We start from the raw sequence: 14,080 nt of genomic DNA, 5'->3' as shown, positions 1-14,080 counted from the left end.
CTTATAATTTTGATTGTTTTATAATACTTAAAGCTATCTTTATTAGATGTCTATCTACCCTCACAGTCTGACCCCCAACTGCTTCTGGGCTAAGGCAGCACAAATGCTCCCAGTACTATGGACAGGGAATTATAACATGGTGATAGACCCCCAACTAGATAGAGTGAGGCCACTTACCACAAACCTCTCTACTTTGTTAAGTGTAAATAAACCATTAAGTGTAGTTAAGTGTAAATAAACCATTTTTATAAAAATATACTTTTTAAGCAGTCTGTTCCACTGGGTAATCCTAAGTAGAAAATTGCCCTTTTAAGTAATGAGGGATGCCCCCTGGGATCATACCATTCATGGTGCATACAAACAAACTAAGGGCACACATAAATGTTATGTCATATCAGCCTATTAATGGACAAAGTTCTCTCTTTTACATTCACACTTCAACCTGTTACAAAGTTGCATCATTTCTGGTCAGATGATCTTTGAGGGAGCACACAAAGCATGACAAAATGGTGGCTCAAGGTAAAAAATGTAAAAGGGCAATATTTACTTACATCTATGTTCCAGTTTGGTTACATTTTTAGGAGCAATGACTGTCCCTGGGCAACAAGCCAGGGGGACTGTCATGTTGGTCCTGCGATGTGATTATCCACCAACCAACCTCAGCAATTACGTCTGCTGCTTTGACAAAGACACGTGTACCCATTTTGTGAGAATGGCAGCATTCTGTTGATGGCTCTGCCCACTTTTACTAACCTTGAACTTCAGTCCACCAGTGGCTAAATCTGAAGGGTTTGGGGACCCTGGTGTTAATACTGTGAGAATGGCAGCAGGTTAAACATACCTTCCAACATTTGAAACGTGTTGGGACAAGAGGGACAAAAAGAAATGTTGTGCGTATGCAGTACATTTTTTTTTACCGCGCCCGTTTTTGACCACACCTCTAAATACCACTTTCATTTTTACAAAATTTGCCAGGTTATTTAAAGTTTGAACACATTTCTAGGGGCTTTGAGGTCTTGTTTTAAGTGGTATTACTGTTTGGCTAAAAAAGGTGAAATAGCCCTTTAATCTGCAAGGCTCCGTTTCCTCAAGAGACCTATTTAGCGTATTACTTACAATTGTATCTAAGTGTAGCTTGTTAAGTCTTCTGGGTTCTCTGCCAAAAGCCTACTTATTTAATTAAGTTTGAGAAACATTGCATCTTTTAGTGTTCATTGTAGGAGGTTAAAGTAAAATGAAGGACTTTTTAGTAAGTCCATAGCCCATAGTAATCCATGATTGCGGGCTAAGCTGTTAAAATTGTGACTGTCCTGTGAAAATCGGGAAGTTTGGGTTAAATTCTCTCATTGAAAGTTTAGGGGTGAAATCTGATTGGCTGTCTGTAGCTCTCCCCACTTTTGGGCATCCAACATACAGTATATCATCTTTTCATTCAGGTTGACCCCATGACTCTGTTATTCAAGTTTGGTTTAGCATAGTTTTTAAAGAGTGGCAGTTTAAAATTAAATTTTGAAAGTCAATGGATAAAATTTGATTGCCTGTTGTTGGCAGCTCTCACTTTGGGTCGTCTAACAAATGTTGTTGTTTCATTCAGGGTGACCCCATGATTATGTTAGTCAAGTTTGGTGCGTGTAGTTTCAAAGCTGTACGAGTGACAACAGTTTGAAAATCTTCCCTGTCAAAGTCAAGAAAAAATTGGGGTGTTTGTAGTGCTGCCACAAAAAGGGGTGGAATAAATTACAAAAGCACAAGCAACCTGCTCCACTATAGGACCAACAAAATAAGAGTAAGATTAAAAAGTAGAAGGATAAGCTTAAGTGGAAGAACAATATGTTGGTTTTTCAAACCAACATAATAAGAAGAAGCGGAAGAATAAGCTTAAGTTGAATAAGAATATATTGGTTTTTCAAACCAACATAATAATTCATACATTTTTTAATTCATTGGGGGTCAGTGGAGTTTGATCCTGCAAAGCTTCTCTGCATTGCCTTTTGCTTTATATGCAAGTTCCGCAAGTTTCTAGGCAAGTTACATCGTTTTATAGGCATTTTTTGTGAAACTCATGTAAATTGTGTAGGTTTTGGCGTAACCATATATGTAACTTACACAATTTGCATCACTTTTTTGATGTGACTGGGCACCTTAAAAAAGATTTCATGGGGCCCAGCGCAACTGTACCCCCTCTGCTCCCTGATGGCGGCCCTGGTGACATCATTAAGATTATTTTAGGCAATACAGCATCTATCCTCTGAAACTCTCTGTCACGTCCCACAGTAGCAATTTCACGTATAATAACCCCTCTTTGCACTTACTTAGCATTACTATCCTACCCAACAGGAACGCTACAATAAGGTAATCAGATTTTCAGAGTGGAGATAGTGGCAAAATGTTTAGGCCACACCAACTTTAAGAGACACACCCCCAATAAACCACACACAATTTTACAGATATACCTTCAGTGAATATATAGCTAACTTAACATCTATTTTAGCTGTTGATAAACCACAACTCTTATCATTCTCTAACAAAACCCACTGAATACATTTTGGTGAGGAGCTGTAGTTGAACAGCAGCTGAAGTAGAGTATGAGTCAGAGCACATAACACAGGTATTACCACACAATAAACTGAAATCTATGTGTAATACCCCCTAAACTTATAGCAGGATGAATGCAGTGGCAATATCAAATATCAAAAGAAATATTTTTTAGGGCCCCTTTTAACTTTACAATGGCAGGATGCAGGTATGGACTTCCTGAGCTATGGTCCTCAGTCACTCAGGTTACTCAATTCACAGGAAAGCTAATGCAATTAATCTGCAAAGACATTGTATATGTAAAATCTTCACATGCCATACATCTCCGACCTAAGAGAAGTTTAAAGGTTAAATGGTGCCATTAAAGATGTGGACTTAGTAAAGTGGGTGCAGAGACAATACTTGTTTGGCCTGATGCTCTTGGACTAGTGCTCATGTATTTGTGACACACTGCAAAGACGAACTATGCTCTAACCATGAGATCCTTTTTGAGAGATTGTCACTTATGTAAAAGTACTACCACATGCTGATCTGCTGTGGATGAACTGTGCATTAGCTGTGGAAGTCTGTCCCAACATTTTATTTATCCTAACCAAACTGCATTCTTGAGTTTATTCTTCATTGCCAGATCCAGCAGGACCTCATGCTCCTACTACAGATAACTGATCCCTTGTTAAATATCACAATAAGATGGAAAGGACTTCATTGAGTCTTGCTTACCCATGGATACTGCAGTGATAGGTAAAGGGTGGCCTTATGGGATTTCAGCAAGGAGAATCATCTAACATGTATTTTATAAATGTGGGGTGAGTGTGGCATAATAATGCCCCTTCCCCTGCACCACCCAGTCCCAGGGATCTCTGATTCCACTGCTAAGGCGGTAGGTCCCCACAATAAGCCACAATAAAAACAACCTAATTTGAGTATAGTAGGTACCAGTAAGATAGAACAGTTACCCCTGATAAGTTAAAATTCAGCTCTTAGAGTTACCAGAGGCGGCTTTTTGCTGCCCCTGGTAACTGGGCACTCATTACGCCTCACCTTACCTCTTGGCAGGAGCGGACCTGACCACATATCCTCACCAACATACAACATACAAGTATCAACTCCAGGGGTATACTGTACAGTTACCCTTTCAATATTTACCAAATATGTAAAAATGAAAATAAAGCAGAATACAAAATAATCACTAAAATCTAGTCAATGCAATAAACCAATCAATGCATTTTTTTTTATATCTAGTGGGATTGGTAGTCAGAATTGTACTTTAAATAGTTTCACTGTTCCAAATAAGATAGGCAGCTAGGCATGTGTATGTGTGTGTATACTTGGAAATTTGTGTGTTATGTAAGTATGTAAGTGCTATTAGTGCACAAGAAAGTGTAAAGCAAATGTAAAATGTGTGTATTGTGAGTGTGTGTGACACTAACCTGAGGCAGACAGACTGAAGGGACCCAGATGAGGGCTACCATATTGATGAAGATCAGTGGTGGCCAGCTCTGGAGTGTGCAAGACCACCCCAGGGGGCACTCTTTCCTTGCATTTGCTCATTGCCTGGGGAACAATGGAAGAACGAAGGAGCGGCTTTAAAAGCAACTCCACCGCTTCCCCCTAGAAGTACTGCAGATCATAGAATCTGTAATCTGTGCCACTTGAGGGTTTAAACAAACTCTTGACTTCATCCATTCCAGGTATGTACACCTTATATCCTTTACTTATTTTTTTAATGCACTGTGGAATATGTTAGGGTTATAGTAATAAAGGATAATAACTAAAATGCACTGTCACAGCCACAAAATTCAGAATTGCCAGCAGATAATTCACAGCATCTATAGGATGATGGAAATGCTTCTGTGACTGGGATATTGATCCGCATTACAGGTGATGTCTCTTGCTGTTAGTTTAAAATTACATTTTCGATATGGGTTTAAAATTTGTATTTGTGTATATATATTTATATATTATAAAATAAACCATTCAATGGAGTCTTAGCAATATGAACAGTGAAGATCTAATTCTGTCGTCCCCTACTATATTAAAACACGAAAAAGGGGAGGACCATTTTGTCAGGTATTGTATATAAAAAACAAACCATATGGTTATTCTGATACTGTACATAGGAATGGGTGTGCAAAACAACTGTTCCAATTCCAATTTCCAATTGTGTTAATAAATAAAACGCTACAGTTTTTTGTTTTTTTTAAAGCTAAACAGGGCAAACATGGAGATTTCAACTGCTCTATGTTTGTCCTAGTGTAGCCCTTTTCTAATACTAAAGGTATCCTGCACTTATTTCCCCTTTTGGGAATTACAGAAGTCCTGTGTCTCGGCTTTTATCTCTTTTATAAAGTTTATTTTATCTCTTTTATATAAAGTCCTTTGTCTCTTTTATATATACTGTATAGCAGGTTCTACTATAAATTGGCTTGCCGCCACCCTGGGTCAGTACAGATTGTGTAGTAATAACCTTCCCTGGTCCACAAAAACAATAGAGATGTAGCGAACTGTTCGCCGGAGAACTAATTCGCACGAAAATCGGGTGTTCGCAAGTTCGCAAGTTCGCGAACTTTTAGCGAAGTTCGCAATTTTGGGTTCGCCTTAGCTGGAGACAAATTCTGACCTCTCACCCCAGAGCCAGCAGATACATGGCAGCCAATCAGGCAGCTCTCCCTCCTGGACCACCCCCAGACCACTCCCTTCCATATATAAACCGAAGCCCAGCAGCCATTTTACATTCTGCCTGTGTGTGATTGATGAGTTAGCATAGGGAGAGAGCTGTGCAGGGGTTTGAGGGACAGTTTAGGTAGCTTTGCTGACTAGTAATATACTTTCTACTGCTCTGTATGTAGCTGCTGGGGACAGCTGTCCTGCTGATCTCATCTGCTCTAACCCAATAGTCCTTGTAAGGACTACTTTTATTTTCTGATAACTGTTACTCTAGTCTTCTTTTCATTGTGTACTGCAGCTCCGTCTGTGTGTGTTGGAGACAGGTGTGCTGCACATAGTAGTGCACTAAGCACCAACCACACATTGAACCGGCTGTAACCTTTACACGACTTGATTGGCATGTAGACGCCGGACGTTTTAAAGCAGTTTATTACACAAGTTTAGAAATGTAGTGTGATTTCTGCCCTTTACAGCACAAAACGCAACGCTGTGTCAACAACGTATTTTTCAGATACATTTTTGCCCTTGATCCCCCTCCTGCATGCCACTGTCCAGGTCGTGGCACCCTTTAAACAACTTTAAAATCAGGTTTCTGGCCAGAAATGGCTTTTCTAGGTTTTAAAGTTCGCCTTCCCATTGAAGTCTATGGGGTTCGCAAAGTTCGCACTTTTTGGCGGAAGTTCGCAAACGGGTTCGCGAACTTTTTTTGTGAGGTTCACTACATCTCTAAAAAACAACTGTAAGGTAAGGTTGATAGGGCATGGTTCTTATAATAAATACATGTTGCACAGCAGCACTGATTGCATTTAAATTAAACTGCTATCAATTCAGCTCTGCTTAATGGATTTTCTAGACATGTCCCTGAATTTTAAAGTGACCTGGTTACCCTATTCCATATTTAATTTATATGTATATGTATATATATATATATATATATATATATATCACTTGAGAAAGGGCGTGATACAGCCTGAAACATGTTGTGTGCTGTGGTTTGAATAAAGACTGAAGCAGTTTATCTGCGTGAAGGTGCTTTCCTCTTTTCCGGTAATATAATTATCTATCTTGAAAGTTTAGGGAGGATACCTATATATATTTCAAGATAGATAATTATATTACCAGCATACAACCCCACTACCTTTACCCTCTGTTGTGACTCTTTTATGAGCAGATGTCCATTATGCAGGGGGTTTATCTGTGAATTCATCTAGGAAACCATCTAGCCTGGAGTAAATGATCTTATAAGTCATTCCTATTCCTCAGGCAGTATTTGTGAATGCTTGTGTCAAACATGCATGGTTAAACACAAACCGCTCTTCCATACTGTTGTCAAGGGGAAAAGGGAAGCATGTAATAGGTTGAGCCTGACCACGTAGAAGATTTTAACACACAAAGATATCTCTGTCTTCCTTCACCAGTCTTGTTAACTGCGATATTACTGTAACATAGCCTAGCCTCCAATGTCTTCCTCTGAGAACCCAAAGTGGTATATGGCCATATAAATCGCATTTTTTAACATAGAGGTTTACTACCTGTTAACTAATTTTATTTTCAGTTAGTAAATATATCATCATAAACTTTACTTACCAGAAGAAATGCTGGGCTGACAAACTTCCAGCAGAGTCTCCAGTAGAGCCCAGGCCTGAAGCCAAGCATTCTATGAATGTCTTCACTGAACCTGTCTACACCTAGACCAGGAAACAACCAAAACAGAGAAGATGTTAATTTATGACTTTAGTTTTTTTACAATAGTTACAATAGAATAAACAAAATCCATAATAACATTTTTGGTGCATTTATTAATGGCATTGAAGATGGTTTTAAAAGTAAGGTGTGCTTATTTGCAAAGGAATAATCACATACTTGCAAATGTACTTACTAAAAGTAAAACTTGCCCACTGTTGCAAAATGGTCAGATAAATGGCAGATAAGGTTCAGTGGGATTGAAATAAAATCATGAACATAGCTTTTAGTAACAAGCAAGCAAATTTTAGTTTAAAAGCTATCACTTTAGACAAATACATAAGTAAAAATATTACAAGATTTCATTTGTCAGAAATTAATTGTGTGCTTTGAGCAGTGGAATTCAATTCTTTCCCAAGGTTGTTAGATCTGTTCAGAAAGTTGTTGTAATAGAAAACTGAAAATGTTAATTCTTTGTTATTTTTTTATTAGTAAGTATTAGTAGTAAGTAGCAACTATTGTTATAGTCCCTTGGGGGCAGAATTACAAGTCTTAGCCTGCCTGGCTTTGAGCAAACAATGTCTGAACTAACTTATGTTTATGTTTTCTGCTTTGATTGTTATGGCTTTCTGCCAGATGAGTTTAAAATCTAGCAGGTTTTTGATACAAAATAAAATCTTACCACGTAAAACCTGACCCATGTTCAGTCCCATGCTCATGTAAAAAAATACTTGTTTTTTTTTAAAAAACCATTCACCAATCATTTGCCTGACAAGCAAAAATTCATAGGTCTGTCCCAGGCTACTGATATAAATGGATTTGTATTTTATTATAGGAATCAGCTATAATTGTTGAACAGGCTATGGAGATAAAAAAAAGGTTAAGATTTACAGTAGAGGAATGGGATATTGGGAACCTGTCATCCACAAAGCTCTTAATTAAGTCCATCTCCAGTTTATTATTACCTTGTATATGATGATGATATTTTCGCTGCATAAATCCATATTGGTAGTAAAACAAACCAATAGGTTTTCTTTTAAGTTTAAATGATCTATGGCAGACATAAGTTATGGAGATCCAAACTACAGAAACATCTCTTATCAACTCAGGTCCCAAGCATTCTGGATAATAGATCTCATACCTATACTGTAAGCATATGCATTTTTTTCTTAAATTTTTACTTTTGTTGCTTAAATCACTTCACAGGGAAACAGCAGAGAGGTCAGGAGAAAGGTGACATACACTGTCTTTATAATCAAAGTACATCATTTTTTTAATAAAATGTCCCTCAGATTTTGAGAAAAAAATTACAGCAGTGCTCCAAAAAAGCAGAAAACTTTGTATTACAAATAAAATATTTACTGGCAACAAATGTACCTATTTTATATAAAAAAAACTGTTTAATTCTATAGTTCTCCAGAGAGCCAAGAATGGCATCTGACCCATCTTTATTTTCGTGTATAAGAACTAAAGTACACAGTTCATCTGTTATTTTCTGTGTAAATAACAGATTTACCAATAAAATAACCTGCCTGTTCTGTTCAAGTGAATGGCAGATTATTTATTTAAACTATGGGAGTGTTTCTGAGGTAAACACCTAAGAGCTAATTTTCATCCGCAAAAATGTAAGTGGTGTTCAGCCCTGCTATATAGAATAGTTATATTAATGGCATTACAGTTTATATCTAAGTTAAAGGAACAGTAACACCAAAAATGAAAGGGTTTTAAAGTAATGGTAAAGTGTTTTAAAGCACTGGCATGTTTGCTTCAGGAATACTATTATAGTTTATATAAATAAGCTGCTGTGTAGCCACAGGAGCAGCCATTAAAGCTGGAGAAAAGGCACAGGTTACATAGCAGATAACAGATAAAACACAAATGTATGCTACACAGGGTCGGACTGGGGGGTGCAGGGCCCACCGGGGCTCCCGTCCCTGGGGCCCTGCAGGTGCCATCTCCCCTAACCCCCTACCCGTAGGGCCCCCCCAAACCTGACGTCCTCCCCTGAGCACGCGTAATTTTAACGCATCAAGGGAGGAAGGGTCGGGTAGGGGGAGCGCTGGCAAGGGTCAGGTCTGGGCTGCCGGGGCTAGCATCAGGCCCAGTCCGATCCTGATGTTACAGAGTTTATCTGTTATGTAACCTGTGCTTTTTCTCCTTTAGAATGGCTGCCTAACATGACTACACAGCAGGGTATTTATATAAACTATAGTAGTCTTTCTAAACACAACTCTTACCAGTGAAGGGCAGCAGTAGTGCAATTTTTTGCTCATGCGATATGCGTCAACGCATGCAAAATGACTTTGAGGAATCGGGACTTAATTATTGCATGCTTTTTAACGCAAAAAAGCATGCAATAAGTGTTATCGACCTTTAGTGAATCGGCCCCAATGTCTGAGAGCTTAACCCTTCCGCTTCCAAAATAATTTTGAACTAATTTGTGTTTAATGCCATAAAACATTTTGAACAGTCTGTGCTCTTTCACTTTACAGGAATTTCCGGGAGGTTCTTTTTTTTTGCCTGCATCTTTTTGACACGACCGCGCCCAACTTTGATGCGGCCACACCCAATTTTGACACGACCGCACCCAAATCTGACGCGACTGCGCAACAAATTTTTTCGTTCAAACTTTCAAGGAAGTTTCACAAAACAATTCACCAATCCATGTCTGCCGAAAAAATTTGCTCATCACTACTTGTAACATGAATGTGTGACATATGGCTGCATTGCCTAAGGGTATGCAGCAGCTTTACTACCACTTCATTTGCTACTAAAAGAACAAGGACTTTTTTGTGCAGTTAAAATCTGACATCCCTATTGCTTCCACAATTGAACAATGATGTAACTTTTTACTACATTTGATATGTTTTATATGTGGGAAATTAGAGTCAATTGTTTGCTGTGCACATGTACCCCATTTTTTTCACTGATTGGCAATAAAGATAGAGGATGAAATTCTATGGTCTGAGTTCCAATGGCTGAGTGTTTTTATTACTTTGCTGTAGGTACTAGACACTACTCTTCAGTTTATGGCTTGCAATAGCCTTAGTTCTGAGGTATATGTGACCATTGGCCACTTGCATCAAAAAGTGTGAGTGTGATTTAGCTAGTTTACATTCTGACAAATTTGAAATGGGTCAATATTTAACTTTATATAAAGTTTAGCAGATTTTAAGAGTTTCAGGCCAATATTAAAGGAGACATATCCTATAAAAATTATGAATGTACCAGTGAATTATACTCCTCTAGATATAGAAAGATTGTGCTTAAAAAGTTGTATTTCAGACTGATTTATTGAGAAATTCCACCAAAACACCACTAGCCCCGCCCATCCATTCCACTTCAGCTGGCTGAATTCTCTGGATGAGCTGGGGAGCCGGCAGCTCTCAGTACAGTGCACTGTAGGATAGGAACCAATCAGCAGCTATTATCCGATATTTATCCGATATGTCTCCTTTAATAGAATTACTAAAATATATTATTTATGTAGAGGCCACAGAATTAAAATAGTGCATGTATTTTCATGGTTGTCACTTTACCTAAGGCAAAATCAAAATCATGTCTGCGTTTTATGAATGATTATAACCTCAAAAAAAATAAGTTGACTCCAAAACACCAAATACATATGGAAAATAAATATGTTGATGTAGCCGCAGTGGGTATATATGTCTTTCTACTCCAAACAACGAACATTCAAATCTAAACTGAAGTTAGCACTTTTTATAAACTTTCTGAAATATCTATTAGAGCTTGTATATCCCCCATATTCCATATAAAACATCATATAAATAGTGCCAGGGCTCTACTGAACAGTTTAAAATCCATAGATGTACAAAAGTATGTTGAAGCCCCTACTACTGCATACACACTTTAAAAAATCATCTTATCTCCTGCATATATATAGGTACAAAAAGCAGTTTGGTATACAAAGGATTACCCAATTATGTGGCATGTAGATACCCCAAAATAAAACATAAAAATTTTCATGGCTGACACTGGCATTTTATGTGTCATAATAAGAGTAAATATGAACTCCATTGGTCTTCTAAAAGTTTAATACCAAATATCCATATGATTACCAAAGTAATCTGACAAGATCTATTGCGCATAAAATGATGCTGTGAAACTGCTGAAAAATGTGGCTACCACAAGACTATTTTGATGCAACTTTTTTCTCATGGCAACATTTTTGTCTTGGTGAATTTTTGCTGCACTTTTGTGAAAAAAATTTGCCAATGCAAAATGCAGAATTTTGCAGTGAATTCATTCCTCGCAAAAAAATCACTTATTGCTAATCTTGACAGGTTTTAGGTGGCGTATTTTTATATTTGATTTTGTTGCATAATAAATCATGACAAAATCGCCTTTTCACAACAAAATCGGGGTTCGGCATCAAATAACCCTAACTGAAAAAATTGAGCATTAGTAAATACCCCTCATAGTATTGTTATACATCCCAAATCACAATACAATTACTTTGTGCAAACATGGCTTATGCACAATAACTTTTACCAGACAAAATGAATTGCCTTCTATGAGGAGGTAAGCAGAAACCTAGACAATGGGTTTTTAGACATTTAATTTAGATCTCTGTATTTGCTGATGATACTAAATTGTGCAAAACTGTGCAGGATATTGACACTATGAAAAGAGATTTGACTAAATTTGGAAACTGTTCAGCTAACTGGCAAATGAACTTCAGTGTTAATAAATGGTTAAGTAGAAATAAAATAAATGCTAGTTGTACATTAAATAGTATTGTGTTGGGGATTTTTGTGGATAACTAACTGTGCTATTCTAGGCAGTGTCAGTTAGTGGCTACTAAAGCAAATAAAGTACTGTCTTGCATAAAAAGGGCATTAACCTGAGGGATAAGACCAAATTTTGCCTGTTCATAGATCCCTGCTAAGGCCTCACCTTAAAAATGCAGTTTTGGTCCTCTGATATTTATGAACTGGAATGAGTGCAGAGACATGCAATCAAACTGGTAAGAGGACTAAAAGAATCAAACTATGAGGAAAGACTGTCAAGGCTGGGGTTTGTTTGTAAAAAAGACACTTGCGAATAGACATGATTACTAATCACAAGATATACTGCATAGATAGAATATAAATGTAACAGTAAATGGCTGATTAGTGATTCATTCAGATACACATTACATGGGAGATCTAAAACCAAGGCATTTGCAAAAGAATTAAATAATTAGCCCTGTAGCATCAGTTTTTATGACAGACAAACCTCATTTTCTGCTTGATAATTTGCAACAACCCCTAAGCTCAGCTTGTGACAACTGTCACCAAGACCCATATCATTACTACTGTAGAGATGATGAAACTTTAAGCCAGTGCAGTCAGTTTATTATATAAAATATTGCATTTCAAGCCATATTCATTTGTAGGATTAATTATCCTTTAATGTGGTTTGGATGATTTCTTGGGCAAGCATAATATTCAAGGCTTTAAAATCTACAGGTCTACAGTTCTTTTAGTATATGTACTGTATGTGTGGGCATATATATATGCATACTCCATTTTGGTGTGCTCTGCTTTGAAGTAAAGATGGTGCCGTTCATGCCCGCTTATTGATGTCATCACGCCACATTGTGCCCCGTTCCAGTGCCAAAATTCCAAATAAATAGACGCTAAAGTCCCAGGTTCAATGCCCGAATATAGGACTACTTCCTTGGATGCAAAGCAAATTGATTTTTTGGATTGATTTGCCAGTTTTGACCCTTTTGCCTGATCCTGATTCTGCTGACTGCCGCCTGTACTGACCTTTGCCTGAATATTGACTAGAAACTCAGGTTAACCCTTCTGATAGCTTGCTTTGAACTTTTTGTACTATCTGTACCTAAGTTTTCTCCTTGATCCTTACTCCAACTCCGTCAAGAGCCGTTGATTGCTTTTATCATGATTGGAGCTATGTTATGTATACAGCAATGTATGTATCAGAACAATACATGTCGCACCCCCCTGCCTCTATTCAAGCTTGGGTTTTCCATTTTCACATATATGGATTCTTTGACACCTCTTTTGAACCAGTCTCCTTCCCTGTCTAGACTTTGCTACAGACTGTAAAGTTTATATTCTGCAAAAGTGTCTGGGGAATAAGGGACACAATCTCCCAGTGTACCCAGATGCATTAGAAGCTGCAAATAAAATACCCAAGAAAATAATCAGGTTTTTCCATTTTTTTTCAGCCAGCTGTAGGTAGGACAATTAAAACAACATGTGATTAGTTGCCACAGGTTACTAATGAGCAAACTCACAAACCCTTATACTAACATAACCCATGGATAGATGGGTATACAGGAGAGTTCAGCAATATTTAATTGGAGTATGTAACCACCAGTTGCAACTGCTTTGTGATTTTTCTTAGAACCTCTAGGTGAGGATTGTATGTAACTACTAGAGGTACACGATTGCTGTTTTTGTCTATTTTTGTATTTCTGAAGGTCACCCCTGGGAATTCTGCTTGAAATTTTGCTTTATTACTGGCAAATGCGGGACTTATTGTAAACCCAGTAATAGAACTGCATCTGTGCCACACTCATTTGAATGTATAATGTATCCAAACACATTTATCACAGGTGCGCTTTCTGTCCCTAATAAGTAAAGAATACCTGCTGGGAGCATTCTTAAGGTGCACTTGAACCCAGTTTAACATTGTACTTCCCCAGACATGTGTAACTTTGAGATTTGCAGTTTTATGCTGCATCAGATAGGAAATATGCTATTTAGGTGGTTGCAGTACGTATTCATACACGTATTTTTAGGCTATTATGTATTCTATTTGTATTTGTATTTGAATAAAGATTGTTTTGTAATTTTTTGGTAATTTTTTGATTGCAGTGGAACTATATGGAATTTATATCCTAATTAAACATTAGGAAGTGAGGGGAAACATGGTATGGATGATGAATAGGGTGGGGCACTGGAGTATCAGAAGCCATACATTGGTACCATGGGAAAGGTAGAGCTAAGTTGGTACAATTGGGACCACATTATTGTTGGATAGAACTTATGTAATATTACCATGATAAGCTAGGAGGGATATAACTAGAGCGGGGGAAGGCAGAATTGATAACATCTGTCTTCATCAGATGATAGAATGCAAGCATTGCTATGATTTGATTGGGGGGGGGTTAGAAAAGGTTTATGCCTGTGTTAAATAAACAAAAAGGTGACATATGTTT

The 14,080-nt window shown here is 37.6% G+C and overlaps 1 protein-coding gene across 1 annotated transcript in view; it reads right to left on the bottom strand.

Moving 5' to 3' along the window:
- slc6a2 (solute carrier family 6 member 2) overlaps positions 1-14,080 on the bottom strand; it is a 127,401-nt gene that overhangs the window by 29,605 nt on the left and 83,716 nt on the right. The window contains exon 12 of the mRNA XM_018093473.2: positions 6,790-6,890. Coding sequence (XP_017948962.2) covers positions 6,790-6,890 — 101 coding nt within the window. The remainder of the gene's footprint in view (positions 1-6,789; positions 6,891-14,080) is intronic.

Source organism: Xenopus tropicalis, chromosome 4, assembly GCF_000004195.4.
Source record: "Xenopus tropicalis strain Nigerian chromosome 4, UCB_Xtro_10.0, whole genome shotgun sequence".
Lineage (NCBI taxonomy): Eukaryota > Metazoa > Chordata > Amphibia > Anura > Pipidae > Xenopus > Xenopus tropicalis.
The sequence above is the reverse complement of the archived record's forward strand: the minus strand, read 5'-3'. Positions and strand labels throughout refer to the sequence as shown.